Source organism: Nansenia antarctica (assembly GCF_963989245.1).
Source record: "Nansenia antarctica genome assembly, chromosome: 19".
NCBI classification, from domain to species: Eukaryota; Metazoa; Chordata; class Actinopteri; order Argentiniformes; family Microstomatidae; genus Nansenia; species Nansenia antarctica.
In genome coordinates, this window is record NC_137692.1 from 14,200,041 (window position 1) to 14,224,170 (window position 24,130).

Below are 24,130 nucleotides of genomic sequence, written 5' to 3' on the forward strand. Positions count from 1 at the left end.
CTCCAAGGATGGAATATAAGAATACGGTCAGTGAAACAGACAACTGAAGAGGACCGTCCTCTCTTGCTCTCATGACGCCTGTGATCAGCACCGTGATAGGCTCTCTCTAAAGCCTGTTTTATGGTCAATCCTGTATCTGTGGCGTGTATGACTCAAAGGGTTTAACAACAACGTACTATCACTTAAAGTGGGCGAGTATTGTGACTGAACTCCTATGTTTTCACATAAATAGAGGCATTGCTTCGCTATGAACAGCAGCAGTTGTTTCCCCATACATTTGTCCAGTGATTTTCTCCATACACGCACCATCGAGCAGGTCGTCTCAGGGTTTTTCTCACTCCAAATGCACTGTGGGAAGACTCATGGTGGGTTGCGCTCCCACTCCAATCCAATCTGAGCAAAGCAGTACAAGAAGGCCAACATGGGTGGAGCCACAGTAGACCAACCTGGAGAGGAAGACAAGGAGATCGTTAGAGGAACACTCAGAACACTCAGAACACTCAGAACACTCAGAACACTCAGAACACTCAGAACACTCAGAACTCTGGTCTCATAGAACACTCAGAACACTCAGAACACTCAGAACACCCAGAACACTCAGAACACTCAGAACACCCAGAACACTCAGAACACTCAGAACACTCAGAACACTCAGAACACTCAGAACACTCAGAACACTCAGAACACTCAGAACACTCAGAACACCCAGAACACTCAGAACACTCAGAACACTCAGAACACTCAGAACACTCAGAACACCCAGAACACTCAGAACACTCAGAACACTCAGAACACCCAGAACACTCAGAACACTCAGAACACTCAGAACACTCAGAACACCCAGAACACTCAGAACACTCAGAACACTCAGAACACCCAGAACACCCAGAACACTCAGAACACTCAGAACACTCAGAACACTCAGAACACTCAGAACACTCAGAACACTCAGAACACTGGTCTCATGGAACACTCAGAACACTGGTCTCATGGAACACTCAGAACACTGATCTCATGAGAATGTTTGTTGCTGTTTTAGCTAGCTATTAGCAAACTCCTATCACGTGGTTCCACCAAACTGTCTGGCCACTATTTTATGAGTGGTTTTATTCAAGTACTTTTGCGCTCCTTCGTGATAGAATATACAAAAGGTTGATGTGAGACAAGACTGTTTGACATGACAACAACAGTCATATGAGTTGGCTAATAGCACAAACATTCTTGGACGACCAGGCAAATGTAAAAAAACAACAACAAAAAAACAGGCAAATACATTTTTTGGGAAAGAAGTGCAGGTGTAATATTGAAATTTCCATTGTTATTTGATTCATTTCGATAGTGACTTTTTTTTTTTTTTACAGCCCGATCTTAACTAGTACTTACCTCGTATTTACAAAGAAACAATGTGATCAACAATGGACATTTTCTACCTCGAAAACACAATTTACCATAATAGATAACTACCGGGTACCAGTGGTAGTTGTCTTAATGAACATCAAATAAATCGAAGTGTAATCCAATGTTTTTCCCCAAAATGTGCCACATCATAGCAAGATCAATATAGGAGGTGGCGGGGTCAGGGGTCATTCAAGGACAGGAAGGCTGTGATGATCAATTAATGGGTATCTGAAAAGATCCAAGGAACAGTTAAAGAAGCTTTGACTCTGCTCTTCTGAGAGAAGGAGCTGATCATTTGATACTGTACCTAACCCACAGAGTTCAGACCATAACACCACATCCAAACTCTATTGTACAGCTTGAATATAATTGCTATGATTACTATAACACATATGTAAAAAACATATGTAAAAAATTGGGTTCGGCAATGTGTTTCAATACACATACAAAGCAAATAATACAGTACATACCTGCCCCATACTGATAGTGGGATTCAGACAAAATTGTCATCAATATAGAACAAAATATTTCCACAATATACATTTGAGTGCACAGGGGCATGATACAAAGCAGCTTTGGAGATGGGTTGATAATTATAACACTATACCTATAATACAGTATAGTGTAACCTATACCTATAATACAGTATAGAGTAACCTATACCTATAATACAGTATAGAGTAAACAACATGGATGCTGTTTCAACTTAAGACAGTAATTCGTTACTTGCCAGGCCGGCATTGTCAATAAGAATGTGTTGTTAACACTTAATCAGCCATGAGGGGTCAGTTGACCCCTGTGAGTACTCTATCAAGTTTCAGGACCCTCGTTTCATGACTTTCCTAGAAATGTGCGTTCTACCACCCAGTATCCTTCCTTTTTCAAAATCACAAAATCACTGCTATTTTGCAGTTTTTCTGTGTAGGAAGTAGGCTAATTGGTCGTTGTGTGTAAATAGTAGTAGTAGTCGGTAGTGGGCGTTGTGTGTAAATAGCAGCATAGCATTATAAAGTAGGTAAAAAAGGCATGGCTGTTCTAGTGTTAATTGACTGGTTTGGTTAAAGGTTAAATAAAAAAGTCTGTTGCATTGCTGTGTGCAACAAAACAGCCCTGACCAAGTATAGTATAATAGAATGTGTTGTGACTACAGATAGCACATATCATTACAGCTATACTGCATTGTAATTACCATTCCGTTATAATAATAATAATAATAATAATAATAATAATAATAATAATACATTAGACTTATATAGAGCTTTTCTAGACACTCAAAGACGCTTTACAAACTGAAAAGATCGAGTAGTAATAATAAAAAGACACGGTTAAGGTAGTGCTGGGGACACATGGGAAGGGGAAGGGGAGAGGGTTAACTGGTGATGGATGGCAAGCTTGAAGAGGTGGATTTTGAGGGCCTGTTTAAATGTTGGGAGGGTGTTGGCCTGTCTGATGTGGTTGGGCAGGGCGTTCCAGAGGGACGGGGCTGCGGCTGAAAAGGCCCTATCGCCCCAGGTCCGGAGCTTGGTCCTGGTGGTCTTGAGAGTGGTTTGGTCGTCAGACCTGAGGCAACGGGAGGGGGTGTGGAGGGGGACGAGGTCAGCAAGGTAGGAGGGGCTGCGGCTGAAAAGGCCCTATCGCCCCAGGTCCGGAGCTTGGTCCTGGTGGTCTTGAGAGTGGTTTGGTCGTCAGACCTGAGGCAACGGGAGGGGGTGTGGAGGGGGACGAGGTCGGCAAGGTAGGAGGGGGCCAGATTGTTGATGGCTTTGTAAGTGGTGAGTAGGATTTTGAATTGGATCTTGAATTTGACCGGGAGCCAGTGTAGGTTTTGGAGGACAGGGGTGATGTGGTCACGGCAGCGAGTGGAGGTGAGCAGACGGGCAGCAGAGTTCTGGACGTATTGGAATTTGTTTAGGATGTTATTAGGCAAACCGTAGAGGATGCTGTTGCAGTAGTCGAGTTGGGAAGTTATGAAGACGTGGATAAGTGTTTCAGCAAATTATATATATATATATATATATATTATATACTGTATATATATTATTATATCAATTATTATTATATAATAATTATAGCAAAACAGAGCCCAAAAACACAAGGTGCAAGGTGTATTTAGTATTTCCTAAACCATCCTTCTCTGACTGAAAGCTTTTGACTTTCCTAGTCCAGCCGATAACCATAAATTATCTTAGATTACATTGCCCTTAGATCATTATTCAGAGTTAGACATCAATCATATCACTATGACACTAGGCTTTGTGACAGCAGACATCGGATTTGTTCAATAAGAGCAGGCTTTTGCGGACAACCAATTATTTTTCCACCCAGACTGTATACCCAGACAGTCTTAATGTGTTACCTGCTCTTTTTGTTGTGCAATCTGTTATTTTGAGAAGATGTTCCTCCACCAACTTTTTTTGGTCCCTAAATAGATGACTTCATTACATGTTTCTCTCTCCCACACTCCTGGATTGTTTTTACAATGATATCTGTACATTTTATGTAGGGTTTAAGTGACATTTTTTGCCATCATATCTAAGATGCCTACCACTGCCATTGTGCACTGGAGCAAGGCACTTAACCCCTAATTGCTCCATGGCCCGCTGACTATGGCAGACCCTGTGCCTAGAGCAAAAAATACATAAATACATTTCGTTGTACTCTGTGCAATTTGAAAAAAGCTTGAATCTAATCTAAACCTTTTGCACTTTTATCCCCACTTATCTGAAACCATTGCCTGATACATAAACATGGACTGTATTTGCAGTCCTCTCGCTTTCTTGTTTTTTTTCTCTCTCCTGCTAATCAATAGCCAGCCCCTCCATGCAACACTGCAGCGCAGCAGAGCAAAGGCGCACGTGTGGACAAATGCTCAGGAGCCACAGCTTCATTACATGGGTATGATCCGTCTGTAGGGAAATCAATGCACTGCTTTTTGTGAGTGTGTGTGAGGCTCACTTATGCCAGCCAAATTAGGCCAGTCTGTTGGTAGAGAAAACTCCCATCTGCTTGTTAACTATACCAGGAATACCACTAGAAGAGCAGGTCCCAGGTGTCCTCTCTCTATGATACACGGGTGACTCCCAATGTCAGTAGGATACCTGTTATGGAGGTCTGGGTTAAAGACGACAGAGGCTACACATTTACAGTCTCTCTCTCTCTCTCTCTCTCTCTCTCTCTCTCTCTCTCTCTCTCTCTCTCTCTCTCTCTCTCTCTCTCTCTCTCTCTCTCTGTGTCTCTCTGTCTCTCTCTCTCTCTCTCTCTCTCTCTCTCTCTCTCTCTGTAGTGATGGATGCAAGGCCGTGGATCATGCACTGGACCTGTCAGCATTCCTAATTAAAATGTTATACTTACAGCACGGAAAAAAAGCAGGACACTACGGGGGGGGGGGGGGGGGGGGGGGGAAAGGAGGCACTCTGTAAACAATCAGTTATGAGAGTGTGACATGGTCTAGAATGGTATTGGGTCAAAGTATAGCCAAATGATCCATTTTAAATGTAATGCTAGACTTTTCCCATTCATCACTAACATGAAACCTTGTACTTCAGCCAACACCATTAAGCTATTTAGAGGAAAGCAGGAGAAACGCGCTGGCTCTGGTTTAGCTCTAGCTGTTTTACGGGAGGGAAACTACAGTACTTGGCAAATGCATATTTCAGGAAATGACATCCGCTCAGTAATCTAAATTTGAACCTTCAGAATAACATCACCTTCTCTATTTTGGTTGTGTTGGCAGATGCATTATTAAGCTGAGACTTTTCCAGCTTTTCCAGGACCAGGATGTTACACTTTTTACACAGGAAGAAGAAAGTATCTGAAGAAACATATCCATCTTTCTATTTGTTCTGATAAGTAACTCAGTGCACAGAGAGTTTGTATGTCTAGATATTGGATACAGGACACAGTACAAGTCTCTCCCGAAAACCTACAAGACTAACAATCTCCACATCGATATAGAACAAGAACTGAAAATGATGAACACAGTATAAAGTCTGCTTGTTAATAAACAACCAATCCTGAAGGTGTAAATTGGCTTTAAAGGACCTCTTGCACCTTTGCTCTAGGGCACCACATGAGCAACAACACCAATCCTGGCACCGTGCCAAGTCACCCCAGTAGCTCTGGTAACTGAATGGTCTTCATTATCATCCACAGTATGGGACCGCTTTGCTCAAAATGGCTACAATCAATCATTGCACATTGTGTTTTACATTGTGCATCAGTAGACAACAGGGAAAGTGAATATTTAGAATATTAATTTTCTGCAGGACAGTGGTAATACAACATGTATCATCACTGTGCAACTTTTGGCTGCAAAACAGATCGATGATTTGGATATTGCACAACTGAGACAACTACAGGTGATAATTGTGATGTGTGATAAGGAATAGTACCCCGCTGAGAAAATAACTTAAGAATTTGCATTATACAAAGTACTTCACTTCCTAATGCAACATTTAAGTCTTTGCAATCAATCTGCCCAAGATAATGGTTACCTATACAACCTTTAACTACCTCACACACGCGCACACACGTAGAGTCTAGACAGAGACAGAGACACAAACAAACAAACAGACACACACACACACACACACACACGCACGCACGCACGCACACGCATTGTTTTAAGAGACAGGGCTGTGTTACAGACAGAATGAGATGTGCAGACACTTATTTAGGAGCTGCACCGGGGTGACTGCAGCTCAACATAACAATGGGCACACTTTCCTCTATTACCCTAAGATTGCGAAAGGAAGGTTTAAACACACTCATAGATTCATATCAGATTATCCGGACAGCACTAAAAGCCATTCTGTGGATCTGTCTTTAAGAGCAGACCAGTAAACTGCCTGTGACAAGCTCCAGCTGCTACAATGAGAGAAAGCAGGTGGGATAGGAGGCAAGAAGGTAGTGCGATATTTGCTTCCCAGAATGTAGGTTTACATTTCTCAATACCACATTTTCCCTGGCTCTTTTGAGTGTGTTCTGTGTACCCTGTCGTAGAAATATCTAAATATAGAATCAAAAGGCAGCCTGCTTCATTTCAAATTGCATAGGAAAAGGTAGTTAATATACTTTTGCAAAAGGAGAACAGTTTACAAGCATGTCAGGCAAGCCTGACAGTGAAATGTCCTCAGGAAAGTCGAGATACCTGGTCACATCTCTTTTTATCCACTTAGATTACAAATCCGCCCTCAGTTGAGGTCAAACCAATCACTAACAAGGGGTGTGGTATTGTACATTGAGGGAGAGGAAGAGGGATGAAGGGTATGGGGGAATCTGGCTCTCCCTTCCTTCCTACAGTATAACAAAAGGTAAGGAATGATGGCACCAGAGTGAACAATAGCAGGGCAATCACTCTGGTGTGGCTCAACATTGTCCTGAGTTTCTAGGGTCAAGGACAGACTATGGAACACAGAAGGGCAATTGCATATATTCAAATGTGTGGCACAGGAAGACAGTAGAGGAACTGGTTTCATTGTGTAATCAGGTCGTCAATGTGTTGCTTCTGGCCAGACAATCTGACTGTCTAGTGACTGTTGTGAATTCAGTCTTAAAGGTCTTTATCAATAAATAAAATCACATCATAAAATGTCTTAGTAGGCATATTATTCCAGCATAACCCTCTACAATTGAATTATGAATTTAAATGAAAACTGACTATGGCAACATCCTCAAGGGTCTTAATGTGAATCAAATGACATCCATTATGTGATTAAAACAATTATGTAAAATTGTTAAGAGCAAGAGTTTTGTGTTTCATGTACCATTTATCAACCTTCCAGACATTGTACATGTTCAACCAGGTTAGTTGACAGATATTGACATGTTGGTGTTCTATTCACCATGTTAGATCCAGTGGTTAAAGGTGCTGTGTGTACAGTAGATCTGAAATACAGTTTCAGATGTTTTAATCTGGTCTCTCTCTTGTCTCTGTCCTGTCTCTGTCTTAGCATTCCTAGCTTTAGTCTTCCACAGTTGCTACAGAAACAGCGTAAGAAAGACATGAAAGACATGATCTTAGAAAGACAAGATCTTAGCAACAGACCCCTATCAATGCCAACTGTCGATAAGGTTAATCTATAACGGCATGGTAATTGGTCAGAACTGCATCCCCATGTGGGACTGGTGCTATCTTGTCTCTCACAAAACCAATAGTGAATCAAGGGAGTAGCATATCTCTAGTATATACATACTATATATACATATTATATATACAGACTATACAGACTATATATACACATACTATATATCTTTGGTTCAACTATCAATCTTACCCCATCAGAACCCAAAATAAAAGCTTGTCTTACTCCCATTGTGTGCAACTTCAAAACATGGTTCTAACTAAAATGTTGATCTCATGGATGATCCGTCCATGCAGCCATTGCTCAGTCTATGAATTTGAGAGTGGTAACATTTCTTCAGCCCCATTCCCCAGCTGTAAAAGGGTAAAGGGAGAGGCCGCTTTGCTGTGTGTCCCGGATCTCCCCTTTAAAGAGTCCTTCAACTCAATACATTCTATATATAACAGACGCTCTGGCAAATGAATGGATCAATTGATCTTTTTGTAAGAAAATACTGTACCACAAACATTGTAACAAACACAAACTGATTGAGTGTGAAATCACAGGGAAACTTAAGAGTAAACAGAGGGATAGGCTACAATAACAAAAAGAGGAAAGAGATAGGTAGACAATAGATTTAAAAAGAGGGAAACAGACATAGAAATGGATGCATGTCTTAATTTCACTTAATTCCATGGTGTGAGACAACATAAGCCCAGCTCACAGCTCATGTGGAGTGTTCTTCTGAGCTGCAGATGTCTTGCTGTGAAAGGTTCTAGCAGACAGCCAGGCAAAAGACAGGCTTTGAACAGGATTATGTACAAGGGTAGATCCAGGATCAACATTTGGGTTTTAGGACTGAAACACATTACGATACACTTATCTTACAGTATGATGTGCCTGTATCCTTCTGGTACGTCCACAAATATAATAAAATAGGCAATACTTAGTGTTGCCTGTCACAGTAAGTCCAAAAGTAACAAGTCATTAATAGGTGACTATTGTGCATTACTATTTCACTCTTAAATGGTATATAAATGATTTGTAAACAAATGAGACTTATGTCTTGGGGTGGCTGTGGGGCAGGTGTGGCTCAACGGGTAGAGCCGGCGTCTAATGATCGCAAAGTCAGCAGCTCGCAGCGTCCACGTATCGAAATGTCCCTGAGCAAGGCACTAAACCCCTAATTGCTCTGGGGTCGCCTATAATGGCTGTGACCCCTTGCCTAGATGCCCCCTCTAGAGCACAAATGCATTTCGTTGTACTCTATGCAATGACAAACTTTGAATCCCTTATCCCTTATTAAGTGGATATAAACCATTTAGAAACCCATCTATTCTATGATCAATGCATCGGCAAACTAATCATGATAACTAAGGTAGGGTCAACACATCTAGTCACCGTCTGAGATGATGTTTACAAATGGCCAGACGAGGTAACCCTTCCTGTTAGAGGAGACAGCAGAGAGTTTGGGGTTGTACTGTAATTAGACTGGAGTCGCCTTTGATTACATGTTATTAAGGATCTAATCTGCCAGTGCTGTAATTAGCCAAAATGGCTGCCTTTTGTATCCTGATTAGCACAGAGAGGACTCTATAAAGTGCACATGAAAAAGCCAGCAAGTAGATGAGCAATATCGATATTGCATTTAAAGAATGCCAAAATGCAGCTTCCCACTACTATGAAATCATCAAAAGGCCCAATCTATGTAAACTGTGTAGTGAATGGTTGACAATTCAACATTTCTAAATAATCCATGATGTTGTAAGCAACATTCATACACTGCTTAAGCACTGGAGACCAGCAAAACAGAACAGTGGAATTAGCTTTTTCCATTAGCATTAGCTATAAAATCTCTATAAAATAGCTAACAACATATTCAATAATATGTCATCTGTTTTTGAGCTTGTCTGTCTAGATGTTTGCTCCGTGATATTTACGGTACACTGTAGGGCAGTGGGAGTCCTGTTTCTCATCCACACATGCAGTTGTTTTACTCTCAAACAACGTGTGTGTGTATGTAACAGTAAACAGCAGTGACAATTCGGTTGTCGAGCTAACAGTTGTAGGTGTCACTGGCAGACTCAAAGGGGGGCAGGGGGGGCGACCGCCCCTCCTGGTGCCCCCACGGTTGAAAAATGTCTGTCTTAAAATGGCGAAAATGAGAGGACGTGCCCTATTGGTGCATCTCCAATGGTCTAAACTTGACCATGTGCCCCCACAGTTGAAAAACGTCGCACTAAAGTTCCCTTTTGAGTGGCAAAATTAGAGGATGTGCCCTATTGGCTGCCCTTCCAATGGTCTAAACTTGACCATGTGCACTGATGGGGTCCCATGTTGTGCAGTAGGTGCCCTTTTTTTCTTTTCGCCCCTGCCCTTCAAACAGCCTGAGTCCGCCACTGGTAGGTGGATACAATTACCTGAGGCGTATGCTAAAAGGTAAAAGGGCAGTGGAGAGGTACTGTAGGTGATTCAAACCTGCAACCTCAATCAGGGAAAGATGTCTGGACTGTTAGCTCGGTGATGTTTATGTCGACTCCTTTGAATCCTCATTTCAGAGGTTCAGGGGGGCATTCCATCAACGTCAAAACCCAGGCTTATTTTTGATAAATCTTGCGAGACTTTTCAGAATAAGCCTGGATTTTCCTTTAGCGACGTTGATGGAATACCCCCCAGATCTAATCCTATTTTGATTTTTTTAGAGAGGTCTGTCTTGCTTCCTGCATGTCAGAACATCCCCATCAGTGGAAGGGACATCCAAAAAATTACATCATATCACCATCAGTGTAGCGGAGACAATGACTACACTGTACTGTACTGAATGACCATCAGGTAGAAATACCAGAGGAAAGATGAAGCTACAGTTTATGTGAATCATTACCCAACAGACAACCAGGTACTAAATGCTAAACATCGGTGTTTGTGTCTAAACCTAATAAAGTGAATGCATTTCATGAAAGGATTATAAAAAGCCATTCATTCCTGATGGTATTTTAACTTTGCGGAGCCTCTGAATAACATGTAATCTACACAATCATGTTTCATTGCTCCTGGACACATTAAATGAAGCACTCTAATTGGACTGTAAAATTCCCTAGAGGCTCTGAGTACAGTTTTATCTGCCTGTGGTCAATGTTCACTGTTGAGCAAATTATTAAAGAGCACAATCATATCAGTGGCTTCATCGAATGCTGGAACGGTGCTGTTGAATGGAGGTTCATAATCTCATAATCTCTGTGACTGTGACTTCAGCAGTGAGGGTGTGGTATCATGAATAAATCATATAAGATTCAAAAGCATCGATCTCATACAAATGACACCTATTTCCATTTTACCCCCGCTTGCTTTAAGTACCACACTTGTGGCAGCTAAGACTTATACATATATACACATTAAACTCTTGATTGGCATGAACAGTTGCATGTAAATTTGCATCTATATACATATACGGTACATAGATCATATCTAGTATTCATTAGCAAACATGTTGGTGATAAATCAATATCATGTCACAACATCAAGATATGATGGTATGTAAGAATATTATATTATGTAAGAAAATGACTTAAAGGAGCTCCACATGAACTCTGGCTCCCCTGTGGCCACCAGTGAAAATTGCAATTACAATGAGTTGTTACATTGACATTGGTACTAGCTAGTTTCCATGCCAAATTGGCTATCCACTGACATCAGATCCTCACTGTCAAGTGAACATGTAATCACTGGCGGACTCAGGGCGGGGGCAGGGAGGGCGACCTCCCCTCCTGGTGCCTCCACGGTTGAAAAATGTCTCTCTTAAGTGCCCTTTTGAGTGGCGAAAATGAGAGGATGTGCCCTACTGGTGCCCCTCCAATGGTCTAAACTTGACCATGTGCCCCCACAGTTGAAAAACGTCACACTAAAGTGCCCTTTTGAGTGGCAAAATTAGAGGATGTGCCCTATTGGCTGCCCTTCCAATGGTCTAAACTTGACCATGTGCACTGATGGGGTCCCATGTTGTGCAGTAGGTGCCTTTTTTTTCTTTTCGCCCCTGCCTTTCAAACAGCCCGAGTCCGCCACTGCATGTAATTATAAATAAAAATCTGCTACGCACCGTTTTGATTTAGCTGCTTTCTGAAATAAGCTACTTGACAGAGTGGCCCAGCCGGCAGCCATACCACCCTGCATCCCTCTGCTGGCCTGCCTGGGAAGCTAAACAGGGTAGGCCTCGGTCCTTAGATGGGGTATCAAAACAGGCTGCTGGAAGAGGTGTTGGAGGACCAGTAGGTGGCACTCCACCCTCTGTGTCTTGGGACCCCAAAGCCCCCAGGGCAGTGAATGGGACTCTGCTTTGCGGAGGTGTCCGTCCTTCGGATGAGTCGTTAAACGAGTCACTACATATCACATGACACTTATCACAAGAGTAGGTGTGTTAACGCATGGTTCCTGGCTAAATTCCCAATCTGGCCCTCTGACTATCATGGTCACCGAATCAGCTCCTGTTTTTGATAGGTTCATTCAACCCCTCTTACCCTGAAACGTATTCCCCATGTCATACCAGGTGGTGCTACAACTTGCCTGGTAAAATGGGAGAAATAAAAAAGGGTGAAATAAATAAACTGGCCAGATTTACATGCATCTACTAATAAATATGATGTTACATTTACTTCCGTTTATATGTTAACGTAACTGAAAATCTCATGTCCTGTACCGAGTTCTGTCCCATAAAAAAAATAACACCAAAAACACATGAACATGAGCACAGATGTAATACAGTTAGAATCAAATAAGAATGTACATCACAGGTACATTGGGTAGTGTGATAATTCACACTTACTCACAATTCCCTAGTAAATATGCAAATGGTTCTGTTGCAAGGGCATTGTGGGTAATTGTGAATTTCTGTTCTTTCTGTTGCATTATCTCACTAACTGATGTGCCTGTGATGCTGGTTATTGTTTTATTATGTTTGAGCTTGTATTTATGCAAGTGTTTTGTTAGGGTGGTTGGACTGGCACTCACTCATTGGCGGGAAATGGGTGCATGTCTATAGGTTAGGCCCTCCACCTGCCAATTACAATTGTTTAATTACGGTTATTCATTTTAGAAGAAATATGTGGTACACTCTCAGTGTACAACTACTGTTCTGTTGAGGGGCACTCTTTGTAGAACCACTACTAAGTTTAGTTGTCTTGGACGCTAACTTGGTCATTTCAGTTAGCACAGAGGCAGAGTAAATGGTAAATGGACTGACTTATATAGCGCTTTACAACGGCCTCTCATTCACCCATTCACACACACATTCACACACCAATGGCGGCAAGCTACCATGCGAGGCGCCAGCCTCCTCCTCCTCATTGGGGGCAACTTGGGGTTCAGTGTCTTGCCCAAGGACACTTGGCATGTGCCCAGCCGGGGCTCGAACCGCCGAGCTAATATTGCGATCATTAGACGGCGGCTCTACCTCCTGCGCCACAGCTGCCCCAGCAAGTCTCCGGCAATGAGTGGGTGGGGAGACAGTAATTGAATATGACATGATGATGTCCACTGTTCTTACCAGACAGAATTTCACTGTGAATGTTGGCATGGATTTTTTGATAAATCAAATTAGCATACATTGTAACCGTTTAATGAATTTATCATGTTTTTTATCATATGCATCAGATGAATAAATAGGAAATTCTCTGCCCAAGACAAATCACCTGTAACCACCAGTCATTTACCGGCTATTCAAGAGCATGTATTCTCAAATCTTTCGACATATTTAGAAATAATTTAGCATTAATTAAAATAATGGTTTACAAATACAAAAAGTGTTTGTGTGTGGATAGTACCGTACATATCCAGCATGACCTCTTCTACCATCTTCTGCTGTAGATTGAAGACCCATCTCTTCAGACTACATCTTAACTGTCCCTCCTAAGACCTCTTCATCCCCACTCCCCCTCTGTACAGAGTCTCTACTTATACTCTTATTAAAAAATAAATAAACAAAAAAACATCATTCTTCCTTCTTCTAGCATTGTGACTGCCAATGGCCCCTGGTCTTGGCATAGATTACTTTTTCTTACGATGACTGATGACTCATTTACTTAGACAAATGTATTTGTTGTAAGTCGCTTCGGATGAAGGCGCTTACTAAATGCAAACAATTTTAATGTACATTATATTTGTGTTTTGTGTTTTTTGGTTACGGATCACGGTACACCTTTGTGAGTTGTTCTACTGCCTTTGATACAGGCAGTAAGCTCCATATGCGTGTCACTGTTTAGCTGGAGCAAATTGGAGCCTCGAGTCTCACGGCCTTCAATTCCTGGGAGAGAGGGAAAACAGCTAGAAGCTGCACAGTGTGTGTGTGAGAATATAACAAGGGGGCAAACAGGATGACACGTGTGAAAGGGTATGGAGCTCCTGCAGAGAGGCTCCCCATCTCCAACCCCTCTCCGGTCAGCCCCTCTGGTACACAAAAGTAACCCTTTTAGTCTCACCTCCATAGTGCAATTCTCTATGCCCACCCTGTGTGCCATACAGATCAGTCTACCAACTAGGGCGCTATTCCAGTCCAATGACACAAACATGCCCTCACAAACCCTTCACATGCCCTTCTACAACAACAAACAATCTCTTCTTTGTCCCTACTTGGTTCATAGTACCTATGGCACCAGGGAACTTGAACTTAGCAACACTAGGGCTTATTCTGCGACAAAATCCAATAATAACATTGTTGTTATAGCATTGGGGTGATGTTTATTTCGACATCACCTGGTAAAAGAGTAGTTGCTAAACAGTTTCTGTATAATTACATTTTGGTATATTGGGACTCAATCAAATAAGCTGCACTAACAAGCTACATTTCAAACCCGTGCCAGATCACTCCGTTTTTCCACCTCGGCTGGCCACGCCCCCTCTACGAGGACGCAGCAGTCACACTGTTCAGTCAAGGCTTGTCACTGTCATGGCGCCCCCGGTGGTGGAACGAGCTTCCCACTTCTGTCAGGATCGGAGTCACTACCCTATCTTCTGTCGTAGGCTGAAGACCCATCTCTTCAGGCTACATCTTGACTAATCCTAATCCTAATCTTCTAGCATTGTGACTGCCAATGACACTTGGTTCTAGCATGCTTGCTTACGATGACTGATGTATAGATGATTCACTTACATTAAACAAATGTACTTTTTGTCGCTTCGGATAAAAATCGTCTGTTAAAATGTCAAAAATGTAAAGAAATAAAAAAAAGAAATACAAATGCTACACCATTGGTACCAGGTTACAAATTGTATTGAAATCATTGAGGCCCTAAGTGTCAGACTGTATCCATTGTCATACTGTGACATCATGTCCTGGTAAATATCACCTGAAGTCAAATAAAGCTTAGCCAAATCCTTGTGTTGATATGGGAGAAAGCTCACCTTGAAGGAAGACTCTGTTCCAGAAGATTCTGCCGACGTGCATACCGCCAAGGAAGACGAGGTTGGACAATATGAGCATGGCCGTGGAGAATGCATAGAGAAGGGCAACGCACCGCCTCCTCATGGGCGCGGAGAAACATCTTTCCTAAGGAGGGGGAAGCAACAGGTTCAACTCATTATCATGATAAATATCCAACAAACAAAAGTTTAAATTGGTCTTGCAGACTGTCATTCAAGATATGTGAATAATGTTTCACACTGGCTTCTTTCTAATGTGATAGTATCTGGTTGTTGTAATGGGCAAGACATAAGCTTGTTATAGTGGACAATACAAAAATCCATTTCCATGATGACAAATGCATTATGGCTTAATAATCGAACTTGTAAGTGAGTAAATCAGAAGAGACCACTACTGTTGGTGAGTAAATCGGAAGATACCACTACTGTTGGTGAGTAAATCAGAAGATACCACTACTGTTGGAAGTCATATTGGTAACATTTTCTTGGAACCATTTTGCGTATAATGCCATGGTATGAGACTTGCATAATTACAACCGTAATTGCAGCCTGTGAAATGGAGTGTGGGGGATAAACTACTGTAGTCTTCTCTCTCAATGAAGAGAGATTTATGTGGTATGAGTGCAATGGATAGTGAAAGAGAAAGAGTCAGCCCTCAGCCTCACTGCCCATCCTGTGCAATGGAGGGTTGGCTAATACACCGAGGCTTTACTAAGCACTTTCACCACAGAATATAAAAACCAAATGTGCATATGGGCTGGGCCGATAAGAACTCACACCTTTTTTTTCAGCTTAGCCCTAAATCTAAAACACAGAGGAAAGCATTCAAACATTCCCAGGCTTATGCACACATGCAAACAATCCAACCCACACAAATGACAAGACCACATGTACATTATTTACCGTGCTTTACCTATGCCTTTCTAGCTTTTCTATAGATGGATCAGGATCAAATGTTTGATTTCTCAATTTCCATGAGTAGCATTAAGCATTCTTGCTTGTTGAATTAAAATGGCAATGAAATACAAAGGAGGAAGGCAGTTTGACTTATTTTTTCACATTTATATCTGCAAGGATTATTGAGGCATAATTATGACATGTTGGCTAAGACTAACATTTGATCAAATAACAAACATTTGTTGAAATGTTGTTATATTACTTTGTGACTGTAAAAAAAACACATTTACATTTCACAAGGCACTGCAGATAAAACAAAACAAATAAAACGTGTGCTAAATCTTGTGCAATAAATGAAGAGTCTGAATTTATCCTGCACATTGCACATTCCTAACTAATAAATTCATAAATTAATGAATTAACTTCTCACTTACAATAGAGGGATGAACGAGGGGTGAAGAGAGGAGAGTCTTCACTCCGTTCTCCACCAGAACCCCGCCCCAGTTCATCAGCGCCCAGTATTGCAGGTAATCATGTCCGCCGTGCCAGAGACAGACAAAGCCAAAGGCCAGACCGGTGGACATCACCTTCCACAGCAGCCCATGGCGAGAGCCTCCCAACGGGACATAGATGTACCTGCAACAGAGAGGTAGACAGACCCAACCATCAGTATACGGTCAACCTGCTTTCTGTTGTCATTTAGCTCATTGCAGCTGGAACCAGATGTCATCCGGCCAAGTTCAGCTCTCTTTTAGAGAGCCAAGCAAAGTAAGTTTTGGTTTGGCACTGGTAGTGTGAAAGCCACGTTAGTTGGGGCCCGAAATAAACAGCATATCATGTGGTTATTTGAATGTAAAAAAGATGATAAGTGGCCTTTATTTGGACTTTATTTGGGCTCTGCCCTAACCCTCCTGCTCTAGCCCTTTCACACATGTCGCTCGGGGTAACGGAGCGAGAAAGAAGCTAATGGTGCGAGGAAGTACATCTGTTAAGTGACGCTGTTCACTTCCGCGTGATGATTGGTCAAAAATGTAAATCCCCCTATGGGACTGGTGCCATCTTCACTGTCTCTCTCCGACCCCATTCAACCACTCAATTAAGGATCTCAACAGTGGATGCATAAACAAACAATGTCTGATAAATGTCTTTCATTAAAACAAGCCGTTGCTCTTGGGCCTGTGGGGACTCTCTTATTGCGACGAATGATGAACCTCTAAATCAGACAGGGGAGATTTAATCAGCTCTACCATGTCTCTGGGGTGTAAAGGGCTAACGGAGCACTGGTGTCATTATCCCATGCTGTTAACCAAGCCTGCTGCAGCTTCCCTCCTCTTTCCTTTACTCCCGTACTCTCGCTTATCGTTGCCGGTTTTAACCATTTTTCGCCTTTGTGGCGGAGCTGAGCAGTCCACGCTTTTCCATTTCAATGGCTTAGGGAGCGCGCGGCGCCCCTCTATCCTTTCCAAATTGAATTCCTCTCTGAAATGAGTCAATGGATGCCCTTCCTTGCCTCTCCGCCGCCAGTCTTGTGGCCAGGGTATAAATCTGTGAATTGGATTTTCATACTCTAGTCATTCGAGTAGTCACACAGACAAAGGATGGTTTTCATTGATGTGTTTGCACTTACACTGCGAGCTGAAACATTACGCCCTGCTGCCATCAGCAGTATTTGATAAATCAATGGACGAAAAAAAACAAAAAAAGGATCCAATAAGGCAGTGAGAGCTGCTGTGGTTTAGCGAGGGGCTTGTGACGGCTGTGGTCTAATCCATAGGAGGCCTTTGTTGGCAGATTTGGTGCAGAGACACCCGTCTCCAATCGGCATTCGTCAAACAAGTTCCAGAAGTAGAGAGGATGACACCAAGAAGAAGTCATTTGAGTTGTTTAAGTGATACAGGGAACGAATGGTTAATGCACAAATCCAACATACCAAAAAAGCTAAAATCACTCATCTACCCCTGAGGCATGGCACTAATCTAATCCGAAACCCTTTTGCGTTGGAAGCTTAGTCTCTCTTAAATGTTTTAAGCCTATTTCTCAAGCCTAGTGAACAAGCGCATTTTGAATTTCCAATGCTGGGCTTTCTAATCCCACCCTGTATGATCACCAGTTTGTTTATATTCTGTAGTTCATGTGGTAAACTATAATAAAAAAAGACATTCAACTATATTTCTCACCTCATATTATGTTAGAAATATGAGTTCCTGTTCGCAGGAAGGTTGGCTAGTTAGTGTTTGTAGTTCTCAGACTATTTGAGCCTTTACTAGTTTACATTTCTAACTGGTTACCTTGTGTAAAGCTGGGTCCCTAGAATGAGCTTCCGCTAACCACTAGGATGTTTGGCTCGAGCCCAAGGCTAATCTGACAGTTGATAGCTCCTTATGCCGTGTGCGAACAGAGACAGCACGTAAGTAAGTAAGTAATGTTTATTTATATAGCACATTTTACAACGACAAACAGCCGCCCAAAGTGCTTAACAGAAAACACTAGTAAAAGAGAAAACAACAGATAAAATACACTAAAAACAAGGTGCAGTACAAAATACAAGTGCAGAAATAAAAGTACAAGTGCAGTGTCGCGAGGCAGGCTCACCTCAGGTCAAAGGCCAGGGAGGAAAGGCTGTGTTTTGGCTCATTTTTTTAAAAGCCTCGATGCCACATACATAGCAACGCTGCCTATTTCACTCATGCAATGGCCATGCTAGCTATCTTTCAGCATCTTAGTGAAGCTTCATGGCTACACTACTTTGGCGTAGTCGGCGAATGCTTTCTCTCAAGTGAAATTGCTCCCACAACGGCTGTAGTATGTGTGCCAACTCCCTTAATTACCACTGTGTCTCCTGTTTTAGCACACAGAAAAGATGGCTCCAGTTTCTACCAGGTCTGGGAGACATCACAAAAACAAGTCAGTTCCCAGGGGAACCTGCCCGGATGGATGTGGTAGTGCCTAAAAGTTTACCCTCAGTGCCTTGGATTAATTCATACACGGACTGCCATTCTTGACACCTCGTGACGTTAGAATTATAAGGTTCTATCTCCATTTTTGTCCAAATTTAGTTTTTTTACATAATCTGATCCATTAGGTGTTTATTAATACCCGTGTGGTGTTATTTTTAAAATGTTGAAATTTCTGAGTTAGTAATTCATAAAATACAAAGGTTCCATCTCACAAAACATAATGGAATGTAAAAACTTTGACGCTCAATATCTCTGAACTGCCCTAAACGGAGATAGAACCTTATAATTCTAAGCTCACGACCTCTGTGAGTTAGGGCGCTGCTGGAGACTGAAGTTCTCAAACGGATAGTCAGGTACGCAGAGAGGTTGTGGCTGCAGAGCACCTTCCTGAGGGTGAGGCGTCGCAGGTCTCTTCTTCTGGCTGGACATGTCCCACATTTCCCTCTCTGGGCCATGTCTCTCTCACATGCACGAGGAATCAGTTGCACATGAGGACACTACCGACATCCACCAAGAGGAAATATCCTCTCTGCTGACCCAAGGATGCAATCTGACTGGTTCCCGAGGAAGAATGCCTAATGGGGTTCTACAGCTGGTACTTTGTGGTACCCCAAAAAAAAGGTGGAGGGGGGTACTGGTTATACACACAGACCTGTTGGAAGCCATTCGCCCCAAACGATCGGTTCACAACGGTCGACATCAAAGTTTGACCGGTTCACAACGGTCGACATCAACGTTTGTCTGACACAGGTTTCTGAGATTCGCCCACTTGGGAGTGTCTTACAAAGTCTGTCTTCAGTCGATCCCTGGCCCGAAGGATATTCGCAAAGTGTGTTGAAGCCTCCGTCGGATTCTCATGGCTATCGACGACTATGCTCAGACTCGGAGGTGCAGGCGGCGGGTGATACAGCGGGTCACATTTGGGTTCTAGATGCCATTAGACCTCTGCAGCTCATCCAGAACGCTGCTGCACGTCTGGTATTCAACCTCCCCAAATACTCTCATGTCACCCCTCTCCTTCGCACCCTGCACTGGCTCCCGGTAGCAGCTCGCATCCGATTCAAGACCCTGGTGCTTGCATATCAGGCAGCTAAAGGGACAGCCCCTGCCTACCGAAAGGAAATGGTAACCCCCCAAACTCCAGCCCGCTCACTCCGCTCCTCCACCTCGGCTGGCCGACTGGCCCCACCACCTCTGCACAGCAGTCGTGCTGCCCGATCACGTCTCTTCACAACTCTGGCTCCCCGCTGGTGGAATGAGCTCCCCACGGCTGTCAGAACGGCAGAGTCACTACCCGTCTTCCGTCGTAGACTGAAGACCCACCTCTTCAGGTTACACCTTAACTGCTCCTCCTGAGACATCTTCTGCCCCTCAGCACTACGTCTCTTAAAGACGTCCGCTTTCCCCTCTACTGTGTCCCTAAGAACTTCTATCGCCCCCTTTGGACTGCTTCTCTGTTCCTCTCTTAGGGCTTACACACCGGCAGTTCCGAACGCCGGTTCGCGTTCGCGTACCGAAACCTCCGAACGTTGGCGCTGTCTGGCGAACGAGCCCGCGTTCATACCAGTGTATCATTCGCCAGACATTGCCAACGTTCGGAGGTTTCGGTACGCGAACGCGAACCGGCGTTCGGAACTGCCGGTGTGAAAGAGGCCTCTGTTCCTCCAGTAAAAAAAAAAGAAAAAAAAAGAAGAAGGTGGTAGAAGAAGGTTTCTCCTTCTATCAGGGGCCCCGGGCCTGAGCTAGATTACTCTTCCTGCCACGAATGGTGGACTGATGATTCACATGCTTAGCATTCAAATGTATTGATTGTAAGTCGCTTTGGAATAAGGCGTATGCTAAATGCCAAAAATGTAAAAATGTAAAATGTGCTAAAAGCTCGCTCATTCCCAGCCAAATGGTGACCTTCGTAGGTGTAACTCTTGTCTTGGTCTCGTTCAGAGCTTCCCTCACCCCAGCCAGACTCACGGCACTGTGTCAGGCTGTCTGTAGGTGTTTCTCTACCAGACGTACCTGAGGCTGGTGGGTTTAATGGCTTCATCGATTGTGGTCGTTCAGTTCGGCCTCCACGGCCTTACAATTGACCACCAATCGTTAACATTCCGACAACAGCGGTTTGTTTACATTTTGCTACATTTGCCGAAAAAAAAGAAAAAAAATGACCTTTCAGTGTGTTCAAACTTGTATTTCTCAACGCCACAGCCACTTAGTCATTCTTACTGTTGGAGAACAAACTTTTCAGAGTGGAAAAGGAGACCAACCCCATACATGCATTTACTCCAAATGGTTCAAGAACTGCTTCCAATTTACTTGGAAGGGGGTATACATTGGATAGGCGTTTCAGGCTAATTATACAGGAATAGTAAGGGGTTAATGGTCAGGTTATAAGATAAAGAAAAGTAAAGAAGTCCTGGGGGGTGTTCCATCAACGCCGCTAAATGAAGATCTGGTCTTATTTCGCACGCACCCAAAGGCTTGGACAACGTTAGTGATGACTCGTCATCACACAGCTACATTGTGTTAATGGGTTAGGATTCGGGCCCCGCCCTTATGTGTTATCATTGCCCAAGTGACCACAGAACAACGTTATGTATGCTGTACATTGTTCAAAGCTCAAAATGCTTTAAAATGGCATTAGGCTGAAGTCATCATGCTTGAAGGACTGCTGAAGGACAGAAAGTGTTCCTCATAATATGTCGTATTTTAACCTCATAGCAGCAGTAATTAACTGCTCAAAACAAAAGGCTGAATAAAGTAAAGGCTCTGAATATCATATCGGAATTGGAATGTCATACCAAAGAACAGACAGGAGTACACATCCATATAGAATGTGTCCATGGGGTCATCTGTGACAAGTCTGAATAATTACCACAATTTCAGATGGGAGAGAATTGTTCTCACATTATTGCTAGAGCCGTGTCTGTCCCTGGGGGCACTTGCTGTGCTATATCATGGTGAATGCTGCATGCTGACAGCCTGCTAGTGCTGCAGAGAAAACACATAATTACCCCCAGCCTCCCTGTGGCTCATCAATGCAACCAAAATGATGACCCAGCATTTTAGAAGCATTTCAAGAAAACGGCATCCACCGATAACAAAAGATGCAGAGATGGACATCTTAGTATAGTACATCTCTTATAGTTAGCAGGATCTTAATTCTAAATCACATCTTTCAATTTAATCTTGGAAAACATTACCCTCTTGACTTTTGAGGAATATTAGTTTGCTCACCTGTGAAGCGACACATGATGAAGACATGCTACTGGTTTTTAAGCGCCAATTCCTTACATTAAGCGTTGACTGTACGGTTCCTGATATTTCGGGGACCGGTTCTTGGCTAGTGAGAGCTAGTTTTAGAACTAGTGGCTAAAATCCAGTGGAATTCTGTTACAGAAGGGGTTGCCCTTCCCAGTGCCCTACGTGTCCCTCTGGCCACCCAATCTCACCCAGTCTCACCCAGTCTCACCCAGTCTCACTCACTCACTCAATGTCACTTATTACCTGCACCTGTGTTTGATTGTCACCTATGCCTTTTTATGCCCCTCACTCCCCTTCCCTCCCCACTCAGTCTTCAGTGTGTGAGCCGTTTGCTCAATCACCTGTGAAAACAAAGTCTTTGATATTTACGAGTTTGAGCTATGTCGCTGGGGGGGGGGGGGTCTTCATGCAGATAGAAACAAGCTCTGTCATAATGATTGACAAGCCCACTGTTCCTGCTTTTAATACTGTTGTTTAAAGCGATACAGCGGCTCCACATCACTTTTGTTTTGGAATAACACCTGTTTTGAATTCATCTGAAGACCCCTCAGATGGGCTGAGGGCTATTTGCGCCACAACGTTAGGAGCTGATGCCCGTAGTGGCGTATGAGTGGGGCCAGACAGTGCAACGGAGCGCCTGGGAAAGAGCCATTTGCATGCCTGAGGAGCGACGAGGCGTCGTGGTGAGTCATCTGAAGACCAACCTTTAACACCTACACACACTCACGGCTGGGAACATATCAGACAATTAAAGCGGATTTAAAGCTGCATTTGGACCACTTCAGAACCACTTTGGCTAACAGAACAAGGGCATTATGCATAATTATCATCTCGTATGGGCAGAACTGCATTTCATCAGAGGGGCTTTTGAGTGCTTTACTGGATGGAAAGTAGAAAAACAAGAGACAAAGAAGGAAAATAAAAACTGTGGTTTAATGTACGGTAGCTCAGATATGACATGGACCCATTATGCGTAAGGTGGAAAAATAGAGAATTTGAATAATAATGTGGTTAAATGTTTCACTCAGCAGTGTTATGCAATTAATACAATTTCCTTATTGTGATATTGTTGTTAAGATTATTTTGAATAGCCAATGAAACTATAGCCAGTGCTAACCATAAAACAATGGATATGATTGGGGTAAGTTGAATGTTTGTGGGAAATAACTTCTTAAGTCAAGAGAGTTCATTTAAGTTGATTTAGCCATGCAATTAACCTTGAACTTACTCTACTTGTCCCTAACCACATCCATAGTTATTTTGGTTGTGGTTATACAGTGGTTAAAGTTAGTGTAAGTTAGGGCACTGTAGTTTGGGTGAACTATCCCTTTCATATAGGCTTTCCATCCATAGAACTGCCTGCAAATTCAGGGGCGGCTGTGGCGCAGGAGGTAGAGCCGGCGTCTAATGATCGCAAGGTCGGCAGATCGGCGGTTCGAACCCACAGCTGGCCACATGTCGAGGTGTCCTTGGACAAGACACTGAACCCCAAATTGCTCCCAATGAGCGGGCCGGTGCCTTGCATGGTAGCTTACTGCCATTGGTGTGTGAATGTGTGTGTGAATGGGTGAATGAGAGGCCGTTGTAAAGTGCTGTGTCTGTGTTCTCTCTGGAAGTAAGGTCTCTACAGAGTTGTGTTACCAGAATATTGGAGGAACTTATTACAAACCAAATGCTTCCACTAAAGACTGGCTGCTGTATGTTGAAGAACATTGACAACAAGAAGGTGATAAGAGGGAGTGGAGCTACACAAACAGTTGAATAGAATGTAGTAGCTTTCATTGATCATAAGCTACTGTATATTAGTTATGTTATTGGCTGAGGTCTCCCAAATCAGGTATAATTTACAATACCTGTTGCCAATTAAGTACTGGACCCTCATGTTCTATTCTATCTGTAGTTCAAAGTTTAGGCTTATTCTGATGTGATCAGTCTCTGATAGTGGAATTATGGCGGTACCTACAGCGAGGAACACATCCAGCTTTTTAAAAGCAGAAAATAATAATTAATGTTATTGAAAGTAGAAAGGAGTGCATACATTATGCATCTATTTCATTTGCACATAATTAAATAGATTAGATTTAGATTTCCAAGCAAAAAGCAAAAACAAGCAAAACAGAAAGAAACATGCCTCACACAAGCAGTGTATCT

General features: G+C 42.9%; 1 protein-coding gene across 1 annotated transcript in view; it reads right to left on the reverse strand.

Annotated features, from left to right (window-relative positions):
* Nucleotides 1-360: 360 nt before the first annotated feature.
* LOC308174094 (protein-cysteine N-palmitoyltransferase HHAT-like) overlaps nucleotides 361-24,130 on the reverse strand; it is a gene marked incomplete at its 3' end in the record, with an annotated part of 41,497 nt that continues 17,727 nt past the window's right edge. Inside the window, exons 10-12 of the mRNA XM_080549148.1 lie at nucleotides 16,199-16,400; nucleotides 14,850-14,994; nucleotides 361-446 (exon numbers count right to left, since the gene is read on the reverse strand). Of these exons, the coding sequence (XP_080405274.1) occupies nucleotides 361-446; nucleotides 14,850-14,994; nucleotides 16,199-16,400 (433 nt within the window). The remainder of the gene's footprint in view (nucleotides 447-14,849; nucleotides 14,995-16,198; nucleotides 16,401-24,130) is intronic.